The 21,382-nt window shown below is 47.0% G+C and overlaps 1 protein-coding gene across 1 annotated transcript; it reads right to left on the reverse strand.

The window, feature by feature from the left end:
- Window positions 1-3,692: 3,692 nt before the first annotated feature.
- Scart1 (scavenger receptor family member expressed on T cells 1) lies at window positions 3,693-20,846 on the reverse strand. Its single transcript, XM_048334610.1, is given in 13 exon segments — window positions 3,693-4,692; window positions 5,029-5,210; window positions 5,262-5,351; window positions 5,834-5,859; window positions 5,926-6,400; window positions 6,476-6,544; window positions 6,707-7,024; window positions 16,667-17,046; window positions 17,048-17,387; window positions 17,571-17,876; window positions 18,227-18,535; window positions 19,474-19,861; window positions 20,607-20,846. Coding segments are annotated over 13 exon segments (3,567 nt in total). The 3' UTR covers window positions 3,693-4,248.
- Between the last annotated feature and the right edge of the window lie 536 nt (window positions 20,847-21,382).

Here is a 21,382-nt window from a genome sequence, read left to right on the forward strand (position 1 = left end):
TTCCAAAATGGGTATGTCATGAACAGGCAGAGTCAGCAATCTGATCACAGCACTGAAAAGCACATGTGCCCAGTGACCCATCAGGATGGACATATGCTCCCTTTGAGGGTGTGCACTTAGGAGGCAGCCACACATTCAAGTCAGCCACACAAAGATGGGTGGAAAATGAAGGACACAATGCCACTTACGATTTATACTAGGGAGGATTGTCAAGGAAAAATCACATAGGACTTTTTCTTTTCTTTTCTTTTCTTTTTTTCTTTTTTTTTGCCAGTCCTGGGGCTTGACCTGAGGGCTTGAGCACTGTTCCTGGCTTCTTTTTGCTCAAGGCTAGCACTCTGCCACTTGAGCCACAGCGCCACTTCTGGCTTTTTCTGTTTATGTGGTACTGAGGAATCGCACCCAGGGCTTCATGCATGCTAGGCAAGCACTCTACCACTAAGTCACATTCCCAACCCCATATAGGATTTTATTACTCCAACTTTTATCAATTTTAATTGGACTCAGTATACATTTCTGAAAGTAAGGTTTCATCAAATATATTTCATACTTTAAAATATTTAATGGTGCATGTTTTCTCTCATATGTGGAAGCTAGATCTAAAATACAACTTACATGAAAACTTATACAAGACTGTAGACATTCATACACAGTCAGATTAAAGGATACTTTGGGGGGAGGAACCAGAAGATATAACTCCTCTGAACATTTAAAAATACTATTTATCAAAACAAATTCCAGAAAATGGAAACATGGAGTATTTTGGTGGTGGTGGTGGTGGTGGTATTTGTTTTAACTTTGGGGTTTTTGTTTTTTTATCATTTTAGCAGAAGCAAGGGTGGGGCATAGCAAGGGAGGAGAAAGGGTGGACCAAAGCAATCATGGTATTCAGTATACACTATGTAGAAAATGAACTATGCAACTTGTGGGCAGGGACAGGAAGGAGAAACAGGGAGAAAGCGAAGGAAGGAGTGACATTGTCCATAAAAGAAATGTCCTCATTACCTCACTTATGAAATGGAAATCCCTCTGTACAATACCTTAACAATAACAAAATATTTTAAAAACATTCATTTTAAGCAGTAACATATTTAGGGCTTTACATTTTATTGTGTTTTCTGTATTCATATTCTAGAGATTTGAAAATGAACATGAAATTTTGCACACAAAATTATCTCAGTCAAAAGATGTGTTGAGTCCACTACACAATTTGTTCGACCCAGAGTAAAAGGAAAAATTACAGTCCCCTCAATGAAACCTATGAAGAAGGTCAACATGACAGTGTAGGGTGCAAAGCCACTTGTGAACCCTGTGAAACCCCAGTCATCTCAGCAGATCTGTGAGGACAGGGTGGGAGGGAAACTGTCACACAAGAAGATAAGGGACAATGAACACACCTCATGGTGTGGATGTTCTTCTATGCCAGTCTAGGACCCAGATGTAGATGCAGAGGTGCACACGGCAAGCAGGCAGACAGCCCGGGTTCCCTTAAACAGGAAGGATTCACACAGAGACCCTTCCTGCACTCACTACCACCCTGCTTCTCACTGCATGCCCAACCTCAGCCATGGCCTAGCCTGAACATGAAAAGCCAGTCCCCAAGACACAAGTCATCTTACCTGGTGTCCCATTAGTTCACTATACCCACCAGATGCCTACATCATTTCTCATCAGTACAATCAGGCATTTGAAACACTCCCAATTTTATTAGAGGAAGAAGTGGAACCCCTCTTACTCAGGGGGAACAGGGGATTTCTGGGTTTCTGGAGAGAAAAGCAACAGTACTGGAAAGGAGAAAGGGAAGGGAGAGCAAGCTTGGAGCCCACAGACAGGAAGAAGATCACAGACCAGTTAGAAGGGATGTTGGGTAGGGAGATAGAGGGCCACACTCTCTTCTGCCATTGGAATTTGTAGTAAACCCTTACTCCTTTAGCTGACCTCACCTGCTTGCACACTGTCTTCTACCAGTTCATGAAGGTCTAAAGATGTGGAGGCCAGCAGGAAGGCTACTGGAGTCAAATCATCCAGCGAATGGAGGGCAGCAGTATCCTACACTTGAAGTGTTCTTAGTCCATAGACAGGCCCATCACCCACCAGAACACTAGGAAGTTCTTCTTATACAAATACACCACAGGATTCATCCAGCCTGAGGATTCCAGTTTATTTTTCACTCCAAGATACCATGGGGAGCATTGTAAATGACACATGAGAGTTCAATGTCCACCAGAAAACCTAAGAAGCCTTCTGTAAAGGCCATCATGAAGATTTATTATGCATGAGGTCACCATGAAGGTCCATTCTCCCTGAGCCACCATGGTTTGTTCTATACCAGATCACCATGATGGGCTATTCTAAACTAGGTTCATCACCATGAGGGTCCACTTGATGCTCATCCACCATGGGAGTCTCTTCTATACAAGGCCACAAAGGAAGTCCATTCTTCATCAGGAAGGCATGGAATTCCATTGAATGGCAAGAATCCCAGAGATTATTTGATATGAGAACACTACAAGGGCTCGTGCTACTCGAGGACACCACAGGAACCACTGGCTACCAGGATCTCCCCATATGGATACCAGTCTACACAAAAACACTGTCAGGTTCCTTCACCAATGTCATAAGGGTATGTATAGCCAACTGTCCATCACTGTGACAAAATACTTCACTCATCTTAAGAGGAGGAAAAAATTATTTTGGCTCAGGTTTAGAAGTTTCAGTCGAGGTTGGTTGCACCAGTTGCTTTGGAGCCTCTGGGGAGACAGAACGTCATGACAGGAGTACATGGTAGAACATAGCTGCTCACCACATAGTGGTAGAGACAGGGGGATACAAGGGAGCTGAGGCCCAAATACCCTTTCAAGGGCATGCATCCAATGACCAAATTTTCTTTTACTGGATCCATTAGATCTTGATTGTCCTGACATCTTCTAATTACAGAAGAAGCTGGGACATAAGCCATCAAAACATGACATTTGGAAGAAATTTAAGATCCAAAGCCAACAAACTACATTCTACCCAAGGACACCGTGTGGGTCCAATATCCAACAGAACTTCATGAAGGTAATTCTTTATCAAATTACAAATATTTCCATTCATTTGTAGATTTTTTTCTGATCACACAGAGAAGAGGATGGCAAGATACCTATTTCTCAAAGGGAATGTGGACAAGGAGCTCTGGGCCTGAATGTGTGTCTATTAAGGGCTAATCAAGGTGGGTAAGGCCATAAGCAGTGGCCACTAATGAGCAGGTGGTAGATAAGAGATGGGTGTGCAGGTGTGATAGAAGGTTAGGAGAGGAAAAGGGTGAGGGGTTGATCAGGACATGAAGACTGTGGTCTTGGATGAACATGATCAGGGCTGGTCTATGAAGTGTGGTAGTGGAAGCACTAAATACACCACTAAGTGTCTAGTATATGTTGGGACCAAGACAGAACAGTTGGACTCTCAGGTACATTAATCGTGTGCTGCAGCACAGACCTGCCTGCCATTGACAGGAGGTACGTAGGAACCCCATGTACCTCTCAGAAGAACTATGTGGATAAGGATGTCCAAAAAAACTATAAAGCCTGATTTAATAAACTTGAATATAAACACAATGAGTGTCATGGTAGAGTCTGATACATTTCTGGGAAGGACCAAGGACAGATGGGTGAGTGGGCAGATATAGATGAACTCAAAGGGAGCTTAATAACATGTTTAAAGAATAAGGACAAGGAAAGCCCCAGTCTCCTGGGTTTAGTTATACCATGCTCTGGACAGATTAATGTCCCCTTTGGTCAGTGCAGGATCATCACATGCTGGCCCAAGAGGCTGCCAAGATCTTCTGTACCCATCTGAGCATCAGGGCCAAGGCTGCAAGGAGCCCCACCTGTGTTTAATAAGAGACATGCCCACTGTTGTCCCCAGGGATCTCTCAGCCCCAGCTTTCCCTCTGCAGGGTGAAAACACAGAGGTATAGACCACAGTTGAATAGGCTGAACAGGTGACAGTGAGATTGCTTCTCACACTGAGACCACCACTCTAAGCCACTGTCCACCCAGAGTCCCTCCTGAAGCCACTGGGTGCCAGGTGCTTATATGTGCACCTCTGGGAACATATGAAAGAAGTCAAAAGAAAAACAAAGACCTCCCTGACCACATGTCTGGCAGTTACAAGACTCTAGACTAAGGAGCAGACTTAAGGGCAAAATGCCCTAGGCCAGAGATGGGATTAAGGCTCAGGGACACAGAAAAGCAACTCTTTGATCCTTTAAATATAGGTGCCAGCCAGAGCAGAGCCCCCAGCATGAGAGCAGTATAGCAGGAGGAGGGCGATGGACCCCAGGGCACAGAGGTGCACACCTGCTGGGCTCAGGAGTGCCCCAGCCTGCTCCTCCTCATCCCCAGGGTCTTGCTCTGTGTCTCCTGCATCGTCATAATCCTGCTCCTGCACCGAGTCTCTGGACACCATGGGCTCCTCCTCCTTCTCCTCCACAGAGGCAGCTTCAATGTGCTCATAGACACCTTCTGATGGCACGTGCCCAGACATTCCAGAACCTGCAAATGCCACAACAGAACCTTCAAAGACAAAGCCATCCTGCAGGCACAGCCCACTCTCCCATGCCTCTGCATCCTTCATAGGTGCTGGGACATATGAACCCCTTAAAAAGCAATGCTCCTCACTGATGGACAGACTCAGTGTCCTAGGGTGGGACTGCTGGTCCAGGTATTACACTCATTCCTGAAAGACCCCCCCCAGCTGCAGTGGTAATGAAAGGACTGGATGGCAGGACTAATGTTTCCAGAACCCTGAGAATATAAAATTTCTTCATCCAGCCCATCTCAAAAGAGGGGACTCCAGGCTCCCTGAGTCCCCAACAGCTCAGAGATGCATAAAGAAAAGCCCAATAGTGGCTGGCATACAGACTAGCTAGTATGCAGGGCAGGGACCAGAACAGAGAGGAGTTGCTATGGTGGTGGTCTCAGGGTTTCTCCCACCCTCTGTCAGCTCAACTAAACCCATCTATTGTCACATACCCATGCTGGAAACTCTGCCACAACACCCCCGAGTACCCAGGGCTAGGAAGGTCAGGACCATAAAGCAGCCAAGGACCAGGCAGGAGATTTCAGGCAGAGTCCAGACTGTAGGCGCAGGTGGAGGAGCCTGAGAAGGGGCTGTGGGGCACAGAGAGAGGCGGGGCCTGAACTGCCCAGGGCTTTGTGACCCTGGGCCTAGATGACCTCAGCCCCTCAAGAAGGGGTGGGGCACCCACAGTGCCTCACTGAGGTCTAGGAAGGCTGCTGCCACTGCCACAGAGATAGCCCCAGGCAGCAGGGCCAAGCTCCCCTTGTAGAGGACCCAGGTAGGAGAATCTAGGTGGGAGTTCCCAAGTGGACTCACAGAGACCATAAGAGGAGGGACAATATGGAGACCACTGGGAAAGCCCCAATGAGACAATCCAGGTGTGTGGTCTCAGGCAGGGTGCAAGTGAGATAATCCTGGTGTGGTCCCAAGGGATTAGTCTCACCATTGTCACTATCCCCTCCTCAGCTCTGCATTGGACATTAGCTATGATGTCCAAGAGGGCTGAACCCCACAGTCAGCAAGGGAAAGAAGTAACAGCTGGGGATCTAGGGCCTCTGTCCCTCAAAGATCCCCTACCCCTGCAGACACAGGGAAAAAAGATCACTGCCCATTGTGGGCTGAGTGTCCATCACTAAAAGGCTGAACTAGCTGAAGTTACAACTGGTCAAGATTCCACAGGCATCCAGGGATGGACAAAGCTGAGCTCCACTTCTGGCCCTCTAGGAACTGATGGGCAGGAAGAGAATGGGCATGAGAATGAGTCGCCTACCCAATGCCATGGTTCTTGGGGGATACCTACAGGAAAAATGCTGGATGGGAATGTATCAACTGCTTTCAGCAATACAGACTTGCCACACTCACCCTGAGCCCCACAGGACAGAACAGGCATCCTGTGCTATCCCATCCAGCAGAACATCTACCTCAGGGCCTATGCTAGGAGAGCTGGCTGAGCAGAAGGTAGAAGCACTCCAAAAACTCATCCTGGTCACCCTGTCTCTGCTGCCCCTTCCTATCCACTCACCAGAGCAGCGCACACCAGCATCCTCCTTGTGCGTGCAGTCTCTGTGTCCCCACAGATCTGCAGGGCAGCCCCACAGGGATGACTCACTGCCATGGCACCCCACCTCATCCAGCCACACGGGCCCTGAGCCCTGCCCAAAGGCAGCCCCTGGCACTGCCTCCATGGCCTGGCCACAGCCCAGCTGGCGGCACACAACTTCCACATCAGCCATGTCCCAGGAGTCGTCACACACAGTGCCCCAGGAGCCTGCGTGCCAGACCTCCACACGTCCAGAGCAGCCGTCTGGGCCCCCGCTCACCCGCAGTGCTCCCTCCTCTGGAAAAGAGACTTGAGGTCACTGTGGAGCTGCATCTAGATGAACAAGGACACTGGAAGACAGACAATGGGTACCTTGGCAGCTGAGTGAGGATGAGCAGTTGAGCGTCTCCCCAGAAGCTGGTGGTACTGTCTGTGACAGTCCTGTGGGGAAGACACTGCTATCTTACATCAGAGTGTAAATACCCTGGGACTCCACCAAATCAAGCTGTGGTCCATCATGACCTACAGGCAGGGCTTTGTTTCCAAACGACCTGTCAGACACACAAGCCTTCCGGGGAACTCTCAGGGACTACCAGTGCCCACCTGAACAGGAAATCCAGACCTCCTCTCCTGGGGCACAAGAGCGTGGGTGCCAGGGTGCAGAGGGACACTGCCACAGACTGGAGCTGTGTGGGCTGCGGCACTCAATTCTGTCTACCCAGGAGATGCCAGAGCCTGCCAGAGGGGAAGAACTCCTCTCCAGCCAGCCCTGGTCCCCGCACCCCAGTTGCCTGCAGATGATGGTCAAGGAGACATCCCTGAGGGCATTGCTGCACACAGCACCCCAGGACCCATTGTAGAACACGTCCAGCCAGCCAGCACAGTCTCCACTACTGCCATGAAGCCTCAGTGCCACGAATTCTGCAGGACAAGCACATAGTGGCCCTGTTTCAGGCTCTACTGGGTGCTCTCAGAAGGAGAAGCCCAGTGGAGGGCATCTTAGCTACCCCTCAGCGCCTAACCCAGCAACCCCTTGGTATTACTGGCACATGGGTAGTTCCAGCATTTGTGAAAAGCAGTATGGATGGTCCTCAAAAACCTACAAATCCAATAGGCACCAGCTATCCCACTATATATATATATATATATATATATATATATATATATATATATATATATATGGTTTTAAGGAAATTCCTCCAAGAGGCTCACTGTTGAAGGCTTGGTCCTTGGTCTTTCACTGGTGCTGCTGTTTGGAAGATTCTGGAAACTTTAGTTGGTGGAGCCTAGCAAGAATTAGGTCAACTAGGGGCATTCCTTGGGAGACTATGTTGTCCTGGGCTTCTCTTTTTCTCTCTCTGCTTTCTGGCCACCATGAGAGAGGCAACTGTGTTCCCCTTACTCTTCCCATGAGCTCTGCCTCATGGCCCAGAAACAAATGGACTAATGAAAAATCTAACACAATATCCAAAGGAAACTAAGCCATTATGCCAAACATCCATAACCCTCTTTTCATTGTGACCCATTGTGATATATCATAGAGCAGAAAAACAACATGTGAGACCATTAGCAGATGAATGATAACAGGAAATACTTTATCTGGCTATAGATATAGATATAAAAACAGATATGGATAGAGAATAATGTTAGTCTTTTAAAAAAAGAAATCCTAAAGTGGAAATGATGATGTATGATCCCAGCCACACAGGAAATACAAGTAGGAGGATTACAGTTCAGGTTGGTCTGGGCATAAACTCAAAACCCTATCTCAAATATAACCAAAATGCCAGGAGCCAGTTGTCCACATTTTCAACCCCAGGCACTTGGGAGGCTGAAATCTGGAGGATTAAAGTTCAAAGTTAGCCCAGGCAGAAACAAGACTCCATCTCCTATTAACCAGTAAACTGCCAGGCTGGAGGTATGACTCAAGTTTTTGAGAGTCAGTCAAGCAAAAATAAATAAATTAAATAAATAAATAAATAAATAAAGTAGAGCACTAGGCCCTCAGTTTAAGCCTTTGTACTAGAGCTATGTATCTCCAAAGTAAAAAGGGCTGAGGAGATAGCTCAAGTGGCAGAGCCCCTGCCTTGCCTCACAAGTACCCAGCCCTGCGTTCAAACCTCAATATCTAAAAAATAGAAGGTGGAAGAAGGAGGAAGAGGTAAGAGAGGGAGGAAGAGGAAAAACTATCACTTGTGACAATAGACAAACCTAAAGAATATATTACGTTAAATAAACCAGACACATAATGAAAAATAGTATACAATCTCTCCTACATGTGAAATATAAAAATTTTAAATACAAAGAAATAAAATTAGGGCTGGGAATATGACCTAGTGGTAGAGTGCTTGCCTTGCATACGTGAAGCCCTGGGTTCGATTCCTCAGCATCACATATATATTTAAAAAAAAAAAAAAAAACAGGGGGCTGGGAATATGGCCTAGTGGCAAGAGCGCTTGCCTCGTATACCTGAAGCCCTGGGTTCTATTCCCCAGCACCACATATATAGAAAATGGCCAGAACGCAGGATGGAACTTCCTAAACAAAGACCCAGAAATGCTACAAATCAAAGAAAGGTTGGACAAATGGGACTGCATCAAACTGCAGAGCTTCTGCACGGCAAAGGACATAGCTCGCAAGATAAACAGAAAGCCCACAGACTGGGAGAAGATCTTTACCAGACATTCAACAGACAAAGGCCTCATCTCTAAAATATATGCAGAACTAAAAAAATTGCCTTTTTCCAAAACAAAACCGCAAAGAACCAATAGCCCCCTCATCAAGTGGGCTAAAGACTTACAAAGAGACTTCTCTGATGAGGAAATGAGAATGGCCAAGAGACATATGAAAAAGTGCTCTACATCACTGGCCATAAAAGAAATGCAAATCAAAACAACATTGAGATTCCATCTCACTCCAGTAAGAATGTCATATATCAAGAAAACTAACAATAACAATTGTTGGAGGGGATGTGGCCAAAAGGGAACCCTACTTCATTGTTGGTGGGAATGTAAACTGGTTCAGCCACTCTGGCAAGCAGTATGGAGATTCCTCAGAAGGCTAAATATAGAACTCCCCTATGACCCAGCAGCCCCACTTTTGGGTATCTATCCAAAAGACCACAAAAAAAATCACAGTAATGCCACCAGCACAACAATGTTCACTGCAGCACAATTTGTCATAGCGAGAATCTTGAACCAGCCCAGATGCCCCTCAGTGGATGAATGGATCAGGAAAATGCGGTACATATACACAATGGAATTTTATGCCTCTATCAGAAAGAATGACATTGTCCCATTTGTAAGGAAATGGAAGGACTTGGAAAAAATTATACTAAGTGAAGTGAGCCAGACCCAAAGAAACATGGACTCTATGGTCTCCCTTATTGGGAATAATTAGTACAGGTTTAGGCAAGTCATAGCAGAGCATCACAAGGCCCAATAGCTATACCCTTATGAACACATAAAATGATGCTAAGTGAAATGAACTCCATGTTATGGAAACAGTTGTAACTACTTTCAATGTCCTATGTGTATCTGTAGCTTCCATTATTGATGATGTTCTTGTATCACCTTCCTGTGGTTGTACCTACACTATCTCTGTAATCTTATCTGAGTATATTGGAAACCGTGTATACTGGTATTGGAAGTAGGAAATTGAAAGGGAATACCAAATTTGAGAGACACAGGGTAAAAAAAGACAAACAACTACAAATGCAATACTTGCAAAACTGTTTGGTGTAAGTGAACTGAACACCTCCGTGGGGGGGGAAGGGAAAGGGGGAGGGGGAGGGGGGTATGAGGGACAAGGTAACAAACAGTACAAGAAATGTATCCAATGCTTAACGTATGAAACTGTAACCTCTCTGTACATCAGTTTGATAATAAAAATTTGAAAAAAAAAAAAAAAAAAAAGAAAGAAAGAAAATGGCCAGAAGTGGCACTGTGGCTCAAGTCGCAGAGTGCTAGCCTTGAGCAAAAAGAAGCCAGGGACAGTGCTCAGGCCCTGAGTCCAAGGCCCAGGACTGGCAAGAAAAAAAAACCAGAAGTGTTGCTGTGGCTCAAGTGGTAGAGTGCTAGCCTTGAGCAAAAAAAAAAAAAAAGCCAGGGACAGTGCTCAGGCCCTGAGTCCAAGCCCCAGGACTACCAAAACAAAGGGAGGGGCGGGGAGGGAAGAAAGAAAGAAGGAAGGAAAGAAAAAATTAAATTGTGAGAGGAAAGCAGAGAGAAATAGGTCAAAAGAAGGTAAGTTTAAGATTAAATGTGTAGCAGAGAACTACAGTCAGTATATTGTATTGTATACTAAAACCATGCTAATAGAGAAGATTTCACAATCTTTTACCACAGAAACAAAATGAGGTGAATTGCTAGGTATCTTAATTGACTCAATTTTGACAATCATTCAGCATGCATATGTATATAAAAACACCACTTACTCCTTAAATATATACAAAAAATAAAGTAAATGAGGAAAATAACTGCTTTGAGGAATTGCTGGAAATTTTTTCAGATAGTGAGAAAGAAAAAGTATCCAGGTCCAGAGAAATCTAAATCCCAATGGACTTGATCTAAGAATTCTCCAGGATACAGTAAAGCCACAAGCACAACCATGTTTCTTGCAGCACTATTCACCATAGCCAGGTATGGAATCAGCCCAGATACCCCTCAATGGACAAATGGATCAAGAAAATGGTGTGTTTGTGTGTGTGTGTGTGTGTGTGTGTGTGTGTGTGTGTAATGGTATTTTACTCATTCGATAGAATGATATTTTACCATTTGTAAAGAAATGGAAAGATCTGGAAAAATTGTGTTAAGTGAATTAGTCAGGCCCAGAGAGACAAAGGATGTATGTTTTCTCTTACATGTGGGAAGTAGATTTAGTTTGCAAACTCATAAGTAAATACATTGGATGGTATACAAGTATATATAAATGTATTAACTGAGATATGGTAAATTCAAGGGAGAATTCAAATAGTACAATTCCTTAGAAAGGCACAGTCATAGTTTAACAAAATAAACACACCAGGAAGCAGGTACTTGAAAGGGGTGGTATAGGGTCAAGGGGAATGGGGCAAACAAATGAAATGGAGAAGAGGGGGAGAATACAGTCAAGAATTCAATGTAGATCCTACAAAATTTAGAGTGATGGAGGGGTGGGTAGGTAAAGGATGGGTGAGAATATTGAAAAGGGTGACATTGATCAAAATGCATTGTATTCAGAAACTGCTTTGTTGAATGGCAACTACTTAAAGATGAATCTTTAAAAGAAAAATTATTCAGGCTGGGAATGTGGCTTAGTGGTAGAATGCTTGCCTATCATGCATGAAGCCCTGGGTTCAATTCCACAGTACCACATAAACAGAAAAGACTAGAAGTGGCACTGGGGCTCAAGTGGCAGAGTACTAGCCTTGAGCAAAAGAAGCCAGGGACAGTGCCCATGCCCTGAGTTCAAGCTCCAGGACTGGCAAAAAATAGAGAGAAAGAGAAAGAAAGTAAGAAAAGGAAAAATATTTTCCTGGAGCCTTATTACAGCTAACCTATAAAAAAGGGGGGGAAGGCAAAGAAAACAGCAAGAGTATCACTGCACTGCTAGCAGATTTACCATCAGAAGCCTTACAGACTAGAGGAAAATTCAAAGTCCTAAAAAAAGAAAATGCCAGCCAAGAATACAATATCTAGCAAAGCTATCCTTCAGGAAAGGAGAAACAGAATTTCCAAGACTAGCAAACCCTGTGGACTGCATCCACACATCAGCCTTATAAGAAATGCTTATAGAGGCCTATTCTAGAAGCAAGAGAATGAGAAATGGCACCATGAAAAAAACACAAAAAGACAAAATTCAGCAGTAGAGCATATGTACAAAAGAGAAAGGGACTCAAACACTAACACTAACCCACAACGATGAACAAGAGAAGAAGAAAGAAAAATAATATACAAGCACCAAAAAACACTAACAATGGTAAGCGTATGTATTTATTTAACAATAATAGCTCTTAATGTAACCATATTAAATTCCTCAATTAAAACTTATAGCCTAACAACAATGTACTACCTATAAGAAATTCACTTCACCAGAGAAGACACACATAGACTAGAAGAAAAAGGATGCAAAAGGATATTACACACAGCAAGCCAAATCTGAGAAGAAGTAGCTGTACACATATTGGATAAAGAAACCTTCAGGTTAAAAACTATAAAAAAGAGCCAATGGCTTATACCTGTAATCCTAGCTACTCAGAAGACTGAGCTCTGAGGATCATGGTTCATAACTAACCTAGGTAGGAAAGCCCATGAGACTCTTATCTACAATTAACCACCAAAAACCTGGAAGTAGAGCTGTGGCTCAGGTGGTTGAATGCTAGTCTTGACCAAAAAAGCTCAAGGACTGCACCCAGGCTCTGAGTTCAAGCCCCAGGACTAGCACAAAAAAATTAACCTATGCAAAAAAGTATATAATTACTAATGCATCAACTCAACAAGAAGTTATAGCTATTGTACATGTACTTACTACCAGATAACCTAACTTTACAACACAAACGTTAATAGATCTAAAAGGAGGGAAAATATTCAATACAATAATAGTTGGGGACATCAATATACCACATTCATCAGTGAACAGATCATCCATACAAGAAATCAACAAAGGAATACTGGAGTTAATGATTTAAAAAAATCACAAAAGAGCCTAAATACCAAAGCAATCCTGAGAAGAAAATAAAGCTGGAAGCATGAAAACATATACTTCAAAGTAACAATAACGAAAAGAGCATGATACTGGCATGAAAAGACAGACCAATAGAACAAAATGGAAAACACAAACAAATCAGTAACATACAAGGCAGTAACAACATATAGGGGAAGAAAATCTCTTCAATAAATAATGTTGGGAAACTGGATATCTATATGCATATGAAAGAAAGTATAAAGAAAAATCAACTCAAATAGATCAGAGACTTACTAAATATAAGAATCAACTATAAAGCTGAGCACAAAACATGCAGGGACCAGGTTGTAGCAAAGACCTTAATAATTAGACCTCAAAAGTACAGTTACCAAAAGCAAAATGTGACAGATGGAATTGTAAACTAAACAATTTCTGCACAGCAAGGTTCTGCACAGCACAACCATAAAAGAGGGAAGAGACAAATGCAGAATGGAACAATGAATCTATAAACCATTCACCTAACAAGGGATTCATATTTATAATATAATAAAGGAACTGAAACAACACACTAGAAAATAATGCATATTTAAAAGTGGATAAGAAAAGTGAGTTCCCCAAAAAAGGAAAGACATTTCCCAAAAAAAGGATATATAAATGAGCAATATGTATATATTCAATATCACAAATCATCTGGGAAATACAAATCAAGGAACAAAGAGCTATCAACCCTCTTAGAATGACAATTATCAAAAAGCAAAATGTCAACAAATGCTGGTGAGACTGTGAAGAAAGGGAGACTCTCACTGGTGGTGGAAATGTAAATTAGCCCAGCCACATAGAAAATGGTATGGAGAGTTCTGAGCAAACTAGATACAGGGCCATGGCAGTGCTGACTGCCATGGCTGGGGTCTATCCAAAGAAACCAAACTCAGTATGTGGGAGAGACATCAGCACTCACATGCTTATTTCAACACTGTACACAATATTCTGGACACAGAATCAACACAAATGTCTAATACCAGACATGAGAATAAATGAAAAGTGTGTATAAACCAGTGGAATATAATTTTCTTTTTTAATATGAAATTCTGTCATTTGCAGCAACGAGGGTAGAACTGGAGAAAACACAAGCACGGAAAGATGAATACCACATGCTCTTCATTAGCATGTAAAAGCTAAAATGTTCATCTCAGATAAGTAGAGAGTAGAAAAGGGTTTACCAGAGCCTGGGAAGTGGGTGGGGATGAGGAGCAGATGCTATCATGGGCACAGAGCAGCTGGAGAAGGAGCAACCTCTAACATTCCACAGCACGGCACTTAGTTAATTATTTCAAAATGGCTGGTAAAGAAAACATTTAACATTTGCAACACAGATAAATCATATCTGAAGTGATAAATGTGCCAGGTACCCAGACCTGATTAGTAAACATTGTACAGATATATTGCCATAACCTACTGAGCCCCAGAAATATGTAAATTGAATGTGTTAGCAAAATTATGTGTTAGCGGGGCTGGGGATATAGCCTAGTGGCAAGAGTGCCTGCCTCGGATACATGAGGCCCTGGGTTCGATTCCCCAGCACCACATATACAGAAAATGGCCAGAAGCGGCGCTGTGGCTCAAGTGGCAGAGTGCTAGCCTTGAGCGGGAAGAAGCCAGGGACAGTGCTCAGGCCCTGAGTCCAAGGCCCAGGACTGGCCAAAAAAAAAAATTATGTGTTAGCAAAAAAATAATTTAAAAGAATTCCCTTGAAAGAAAACAAACTTTACATAAAAAGAAATATACTTCACATCAAGAGATGAAAGATGTGATATTGTTAAGATGTCCACAGCCCCCAAAGTGGTCTGTAGATTTGACGTGATCATAATCAAAGTCCAAACATATCCTTCATATAAACACGAATGGGTACCAAGACTCAAAAAGCATGTGAATAGGGCAAAGTTGGAGAACTCATACTTCCTGATTTAAAAACTTACTACAAAACTAGAGTAACCACAATATCATGGAGAGATTGTAAGGACAGGCATGGTGATCAGTGGACTAGATTGAAGGTAGACCAGCACTGCCATGTTGCTCTGTAATCCATACACTATAACATTACTATATTCCAATTAAATATGTGTCCCTCTACTGGCCTGAATGTCCCCCTGCCCCAGACAGCAGGGGCCTTGAGTTGCTAGACCAGTGCTTGGAATGCAGCCCTGTGCCGCAAGGGTACTACAGCAGTATCCAGGATGCCAGAAATGACTGGAGGCTTGAGGTTCCCATGCCTGACCTGGACTCCAGTACATCACTGAGAGATGACTACATGTGGGGAGGACAGGGAAGACAGTTAAAGAAATGACCTGGGGAAGGAGCCCCAAACAATGAACAAGAACACTTCAGTGTAACACAAAGGAGGGATTAGCCACAGACATTCAGGGTCCAGAGGAACTGAAAGAGACTTGTAGATTAAAGTCTGCCATTCTCACTAAGATTCAAACATGGAAAAGGAAAGCACATCAGCACACAAAGAATGCTTGCTGGTTGGCAAAGGATAGTAAAAGGCAATGAAATTGGGGGACTGGAGGGATGTGATAAGGAAGGATACAAGGAAATTGCAAATGCAAAGGCAAACTGGAGTGTGGTGCTCAGAACATGAGGACCAAAACAAGAGAAGATCACATGGTGGCATGGACTGAGACCCAGACAAGCTCCTGAAAGGCCTGAGAGGAATCGAGAGAAGAGAAAACAGAAAAGGACAGAAGACTCAAGGAGACCAATGTTCCTTAGAAAGAAAAGCAGAGACCAAGGAAAACTGTCCTAAAACAAAATATGAACTAATACCAGTTTATTTATTTATAAAATGAACTACTGGATGGAGTATAGGAAATTCTGCTGCCTAAAATGTCAGATTTGACTCAAGCAGCCAGAGGGCTAGAACCCCTCCAACGCCTAAGAGTAATGACAAAATCCTGAACCCAAGAACGACCAATCACCAAGACAAGAACTCAGCAACATAAAGAACCTCAGGGGGCTGGGAATATGGCCTAGTGGCAAGAGTGTTTGCCTCATATACATGAAGCCCTGGGTTCGATTCCCCAGCACCACATACATAGAAAACGGCCAGAAGTGGCACTGTAGCTCAAGTGGCAGAGTGCTAGCCTTGAGCAAAAAGAAGCCAGGGACAGTGCTCAGGCCCTGAGTCTAAGGCCCAGGACTGGCAAAAAAAAAAAAAAAAAACCTCAGGAGTTATTGAGTCATGTTCCACTTTACAAACACTCTAGAGAATGCTCAGTGCACAATACCATAGCTCAAAACTATTCATTCAAAACAGAAACATCAAACACAAGTAAGAAAGGTTTCTACCAGAAGAAACACTCATGCCTGCACTCCAAGGCCAGTTGTATAGAGGTGGCTGCCACATTAGCAGCTCCCTCTTGCTCCCCAGAACTCAGGCAGCTAAGCTGGAAGGCCAGTACAGTGGTCACGGGACACTATCTCTGAACTTCTTGAGTTTCCGAAGTGACATATCTTATTGACAGTTCCCTTGTTCCTGTGATCAGCAAGAACAAGGAGAGGGAAACTCCAGGTAGGGAGAGAGAGACTTATCTAACTGAACAAACAGAGGAACTAGTAAAGCACTTTGGGAACTAGGCTAAGCCACAGTTGTGTCTTTTGCCTGGTAGTCATTATAGTTTGTCACACCAAATTGCTGTAGCAAGCCTCAACAGGTAGCACACATAGTGGTCACTCTGCATGAAGGAAAAGTGGAACATGGACCAGAAAACGTGAAGAACAGAATTAAAGTGCATAATACGGACTCTACAGTGTGAAGTGTGGACAGCAGGTATGCTGTTTTCAGCACACTGGTTTGGTGCCTGGCTGCCCCCCAGGAAAAGATTCAGGAACAGGACCCACCTGAGCAGAAGACCCCAGCATCCTCCTTGTGGCTGCAGTCGTGCCGGCCCCAGCCCCGTGAAGGACACTGCCACAAGGCAGACTCGTTGCCCAGGCAATCCACCTGGTCCATCCAGATGGGCCCCGTCCCCACGCCGAAGCGGGCCGCCCCGGGGGCGCGGAGGGCACGGCCACAGCTCAGCTGCCTGCACACCACGTGCGCGTCCCGCAGGTCCCAGGCATCGTCGCACACGGTGCCCCACGTGCCCCAGCGGAGCGTCTCCACGCGGCCCGCACAGCGGCCAGGGCCCCCAGCCAGGCGCACCCGGAGGCTCCCTGCGGCACCGGGAGGGACGCGGTGAGATGGGGCAGGATGGGACCCAGCCCCACCCAGGAGGCGGGGGACACAGAGACCCTCACTCACCCGCACACACCACGCCCGCGTCCCTCGAGGTCCCCGCGCGCACCCGCAGGGAGGTGGACACATTGCACTGGGTCAGGCGAGCCTCGGAGCCCAGGCAGCGCACGCGGCTCAGCAGAACCCGGCCCGCACCGCGGCCCGGGGCTGGCGCGTCATAGGCTCGCTCCGCACCACCGCACCCCAGCTGCCTGCACACCACCGCGGCGCCACGCAAGTCCCAGGCGTCATCCAGCACGCGGCCCCACTCGCCTCTCAGGGACACCTCCACGCGCCCATCACACCGGCTCTGGCCTTCCCTCAGCCTCAGGGCGTTGGGGAGGCCTAGGAAGGACAGCCAGGCACTCACTCCGGCTCAGGCTGAGAGTGCTGGCCTCTCAAAGGCAGAAAGGACACGCACGTACAAAGCTCCACGGGGCACAGGACCCCCGCCCCTCCGGCCGCCCCATACTCTGCCCACCCGCCCTTCTGCCCTTCCTCCCCCTTGGTCCTAACTGCCACACCCACCTGAGCAGATTGCTGAGGCAGAATTTCCCTGGGTGCAAGCCTGGGCCCCCAGGGTGCTCGCCGGGCAGCTCAACAGATGGGGCTCTGTGCCCACGCAGTGGAACACGTCCTGCCAGCAGGGAGCATCTCCTTCGCCAAAATGGCCTCCTCCGGGTGTGGCTGCTGCGCTGCCGCAGTTGAGCTGCTGGCACAGGACTGTGGCATCTGCCAAGTCCCAGTGGGTGGCACACAGGGGTGCCCAGACCCCCTGCACCTGGAGTTCCACGCGGCCCTCGCAGTTGTTGCTGCCATTGACCAGACGGAACTCTGGGGGAGAGGCAGTGGGAATACTGTCAGACCCCCTCCTTGTCCCATTATTTCTTTTGTACCCAGCATGAAGGGCACAGAGCTGAACCCTTGCTCTCTGCAGATTCCCCACCCATTGAATAATCAACATCCCCCTACTGCAGCCCTTCAGACAAGCCTCACCAAGTGCTTCTCTGGGTCACATCCTAACCAACCAGAGCCCATCCCTTCCCTCTTCTCCACCTACCTAAAAATATATGACCCCATCTGTCGTGATGGATCACATACAACCTAGCCAGCACATCTTTAGGGACTGAAGGAGGCTAGCAAGGGAGAAGTGAGGACTTCTTCAAAATCACGTGGGGACTCACCTGAGCACATAAGCATGGCATCCTGGTTATGTGAGCACCTGTGCCCAGGCTCTCTTTGACAGTAGAACAGCATTGATTCATTGCCCACACAGTGGAATGCCTCTGTCCATCTGGGCTTTGAGCCTCGGGCAGAGTGAGTGCCTCCAGATACAGACACAGCTATCCCACACCCCAGCTCCCGGCACACCACATGGGCTGTGGGCAGGTCCAAGTCAGCATCACAGACAGTGCCCCAGGTCAGGCCCCGAAGAACCTCTAGGTACCCAGCACAGGAGTGGTCGCCACCCACCAGCCGTGTCTCCATGTGTCCTAGGAGAGTAAACATCCTTTCAGGTAGAAGACAGATGTCCTCAGGTGAGCAGCCCTGGGTTGCCACCTAAAACCACATCAGGCTTTAGTCAGGGGAAATCTTCCATATCCAGGCAGCTGTCTGCCAACACAGCCAGGAACTGGCAGCCAGAGACCTGTCCACCCTTTACCCTACCCAGGGGTCAAGGCCTCATGCTCTGGTGCTCACATGTGCCCAGAAGAATGGCTTCAATGTCCTCTGCAGTCTCATAAGTAATGTTGAGGCTGCCATTGGGCCACAGAGCACTGCCCTTTTGTAGGTCCATGGCAGGTAGGTCATCCACCTCTTAATACAACCAGCAGCTCACACAGACTTCAGGGCACTGACTTACTACCTATCAGACACACTCAACATTTGACCCTCACAGTTGAAACAATCCAGGTGCACCTGTCCTTGGAGACCTTCAAATGGTCTGGAGGTCAGACCTATGTTACTGCTCTGTGACACCAAAGCCCAACTCCAATCTGCTGAATGACACACAAAAACCTAAGTGCACATTCACACTCAGTGTAGCCTCAGCACACAGATCTGAGACTGTTGATCACATTCAGTGCAGCTCCTGCACACAGCTGGAATGCCCTTGCAGCCCACTCAGTGCAGCCTCTGCAGGCAGACTTGAGTGTACCTTTAGTCTGCTCGGCTGGTGCCTGTCAGCCCATCCTGAAGAACTTGGCAGGTTTTTCATCTCTAGGCCTTTGTCAAAAGCAGTTATGAGCCAGAGATACCAGATTTTAAGGAAGAGTTAGTTCTCCCCTGTTGTTTCCCTCGACCCTTTAGCCAGCTTTATTTCCTGTAAGATGACTAACTGCAAAGGCACAGGACCAAGGGCCCTCTAGCCTCTGCCCCGCTTCCCTGCATGCTTGTGTCCAGGCATTGCCCTGGGGCGTGAGGGCCCTACCTGAGCAGACCACCTCCACGTCCAGCTGGAGGTCGCAGCCGCTGCGCAGGTTATTGTTGAGTCTGCAGGTGCGGATGGTGGGCTCCGTGCCCCTGCAGGCCATGTACTTCTCCACAAGGCCTACATTACGGCGGGAGGCCTGGAGTGCAGGGCCACACTCCAACTCCCGGCAGAACACTGTGGCCTCCTCCACATGCAAGCCACAGAGGCGGTCCACCCCATTCACATTCCTGATCTCAGGGAGTCCTGCACAAGGACTGTGGCCCTTCACCAGCCGGATCTCCCGGAAAGTGCCATCTGTGGAGCACAAACCCAGCGTACAGAGGTGGAGACCCTGCCTGCCACAGTTGCCTGGAGTCTGCAGCCTGCCACTTGGCCACAGCAATCTCTACAGGGCACTTGGGCCTGGGGCTGAGACCACAACTGAAATAACCTCAGAGATCACTCTATCCATCCCCAGAGAGGCCAGTACATGCCCTCCCAATCAGCCTCGAGCACCAGCCACCTAGTAGCCAGAAGCACCTGTTCAAGTATAATGTTCCAGGGCTATCCCCTTGAAATTGCTCATCATTTTTTAAACAAAGGCTGCACTATCACTTTGCACTGGACCCCAAGACCATATAGGGGTTCTGGCCAAGTTCTTCTCCACCCACAGAATGAATGCCATGAAGGGTCCTCACAAGTACACATACGCAAAGCTCCCAGTCACAGCTGGGGACCCTCAAGCCAGACCTCCAAGGAAAACACATTCCCCCAGTCATTCTCTAGGAAATTTTGAGTGAATGGCCAGGGGTGGTCTGGGGCCCTCCTCAAGGGCTCAGAGGACTCCACGCTGGCTGTTCTACTCACTTGATTGCTGTGCTCTCCTGAGCAAGCTCCAGGAGACTTTGGTCACACACACACACACACACACAGAGAGAGAGAGAGAGAGAGAGAGAGAGAGAGAGAGAGAACCTGGCATCTGAGCATTTGTTGAAAGAAAGAGGACTCCAACATATTTTACACTCAGGACATTCTGTGCCCATCCAGTAGCTCCTGCCAATGAGCTTCATGCTCGCCCCCTTCCCCTCCCAAAACCCTCCCTTGCCCTTTCTACCCACCCACTACTTACTTGCACAGAGAGCAACCACTACCCACTCGTGGGGGCATGCTCTCTGACTCCAGGCCCCAAGGCTGCACTCCCAGAGGGAGGACTCATTGCCCCAGCAGGACACATTGTGCAACCATGGCTGGCTCATCTCTCCAGGCAGTGGGACGTACTTGGGGGCACCTATGGCAGGACCACAGCCCAGCTGCCTGCAGACCACAGAGGCCTCCGTCAATGTCCACTCCTGGTTGCACACGTACCCCCACTTCCCATGGCGTTGGACCATCACCACTCCGTCACATGTGCTCTGCCTGTGCGCCAGCCTCAGGCCGCCAAAGTCACCTTCAGAGAGACAGACCCTGTGAGAGGAGCATATCTGACCTGGCCTGGAGTAGGGGGACAGCAGTAATAGCCTCTAGGAGCCCTTATTTGCCCAAAACCACTCCCAAGGTCTTGCTGCAAAGCCTGGGCTATAAATCATCCCCATCCCAAGGCAATACTGAAAAAGTAACAGATTGCCCCTGTCCCTCCCTGTCATCTCACCTCATCCACCCCTCCCTCCCATATCATCTCATCCCATCCACCCCTGCCCTCCATGTCATCTCACCCCATCCACCCCTTCCTCTATGTCATCTCATCCCATCCACCCCTTCCTCCATGTCATCTCACCCCATCCACTCCTTCCTCCATGTCATCTCACCCCATCCACCCCTTCCTCTATGTCATCTCATCCCATCCACCCCTGCCCCCCCCACAGGTCATGTCACTGCATCCACTGGAGATACCTCAGTCCCAAGGCCTTTACCACTGGCTCTTCCTCAC

This window comes from Perognathus longimembris, chromosome 2 (genome assembly GCF_023159225.1).
Source record: "Perognathus longimembris pacificus isolate PPM17 chromosome 2, ASM2315922v1, whole genome shotgun sequence".
In the NCBI taxonomy this organism is placed as follows: domain Eukaryota; kingdom Metazoa; phylum Chordata; class Mammalia; order Rodentia; family Heteromyidae; genus Perognathus; species Perognathus longimembris.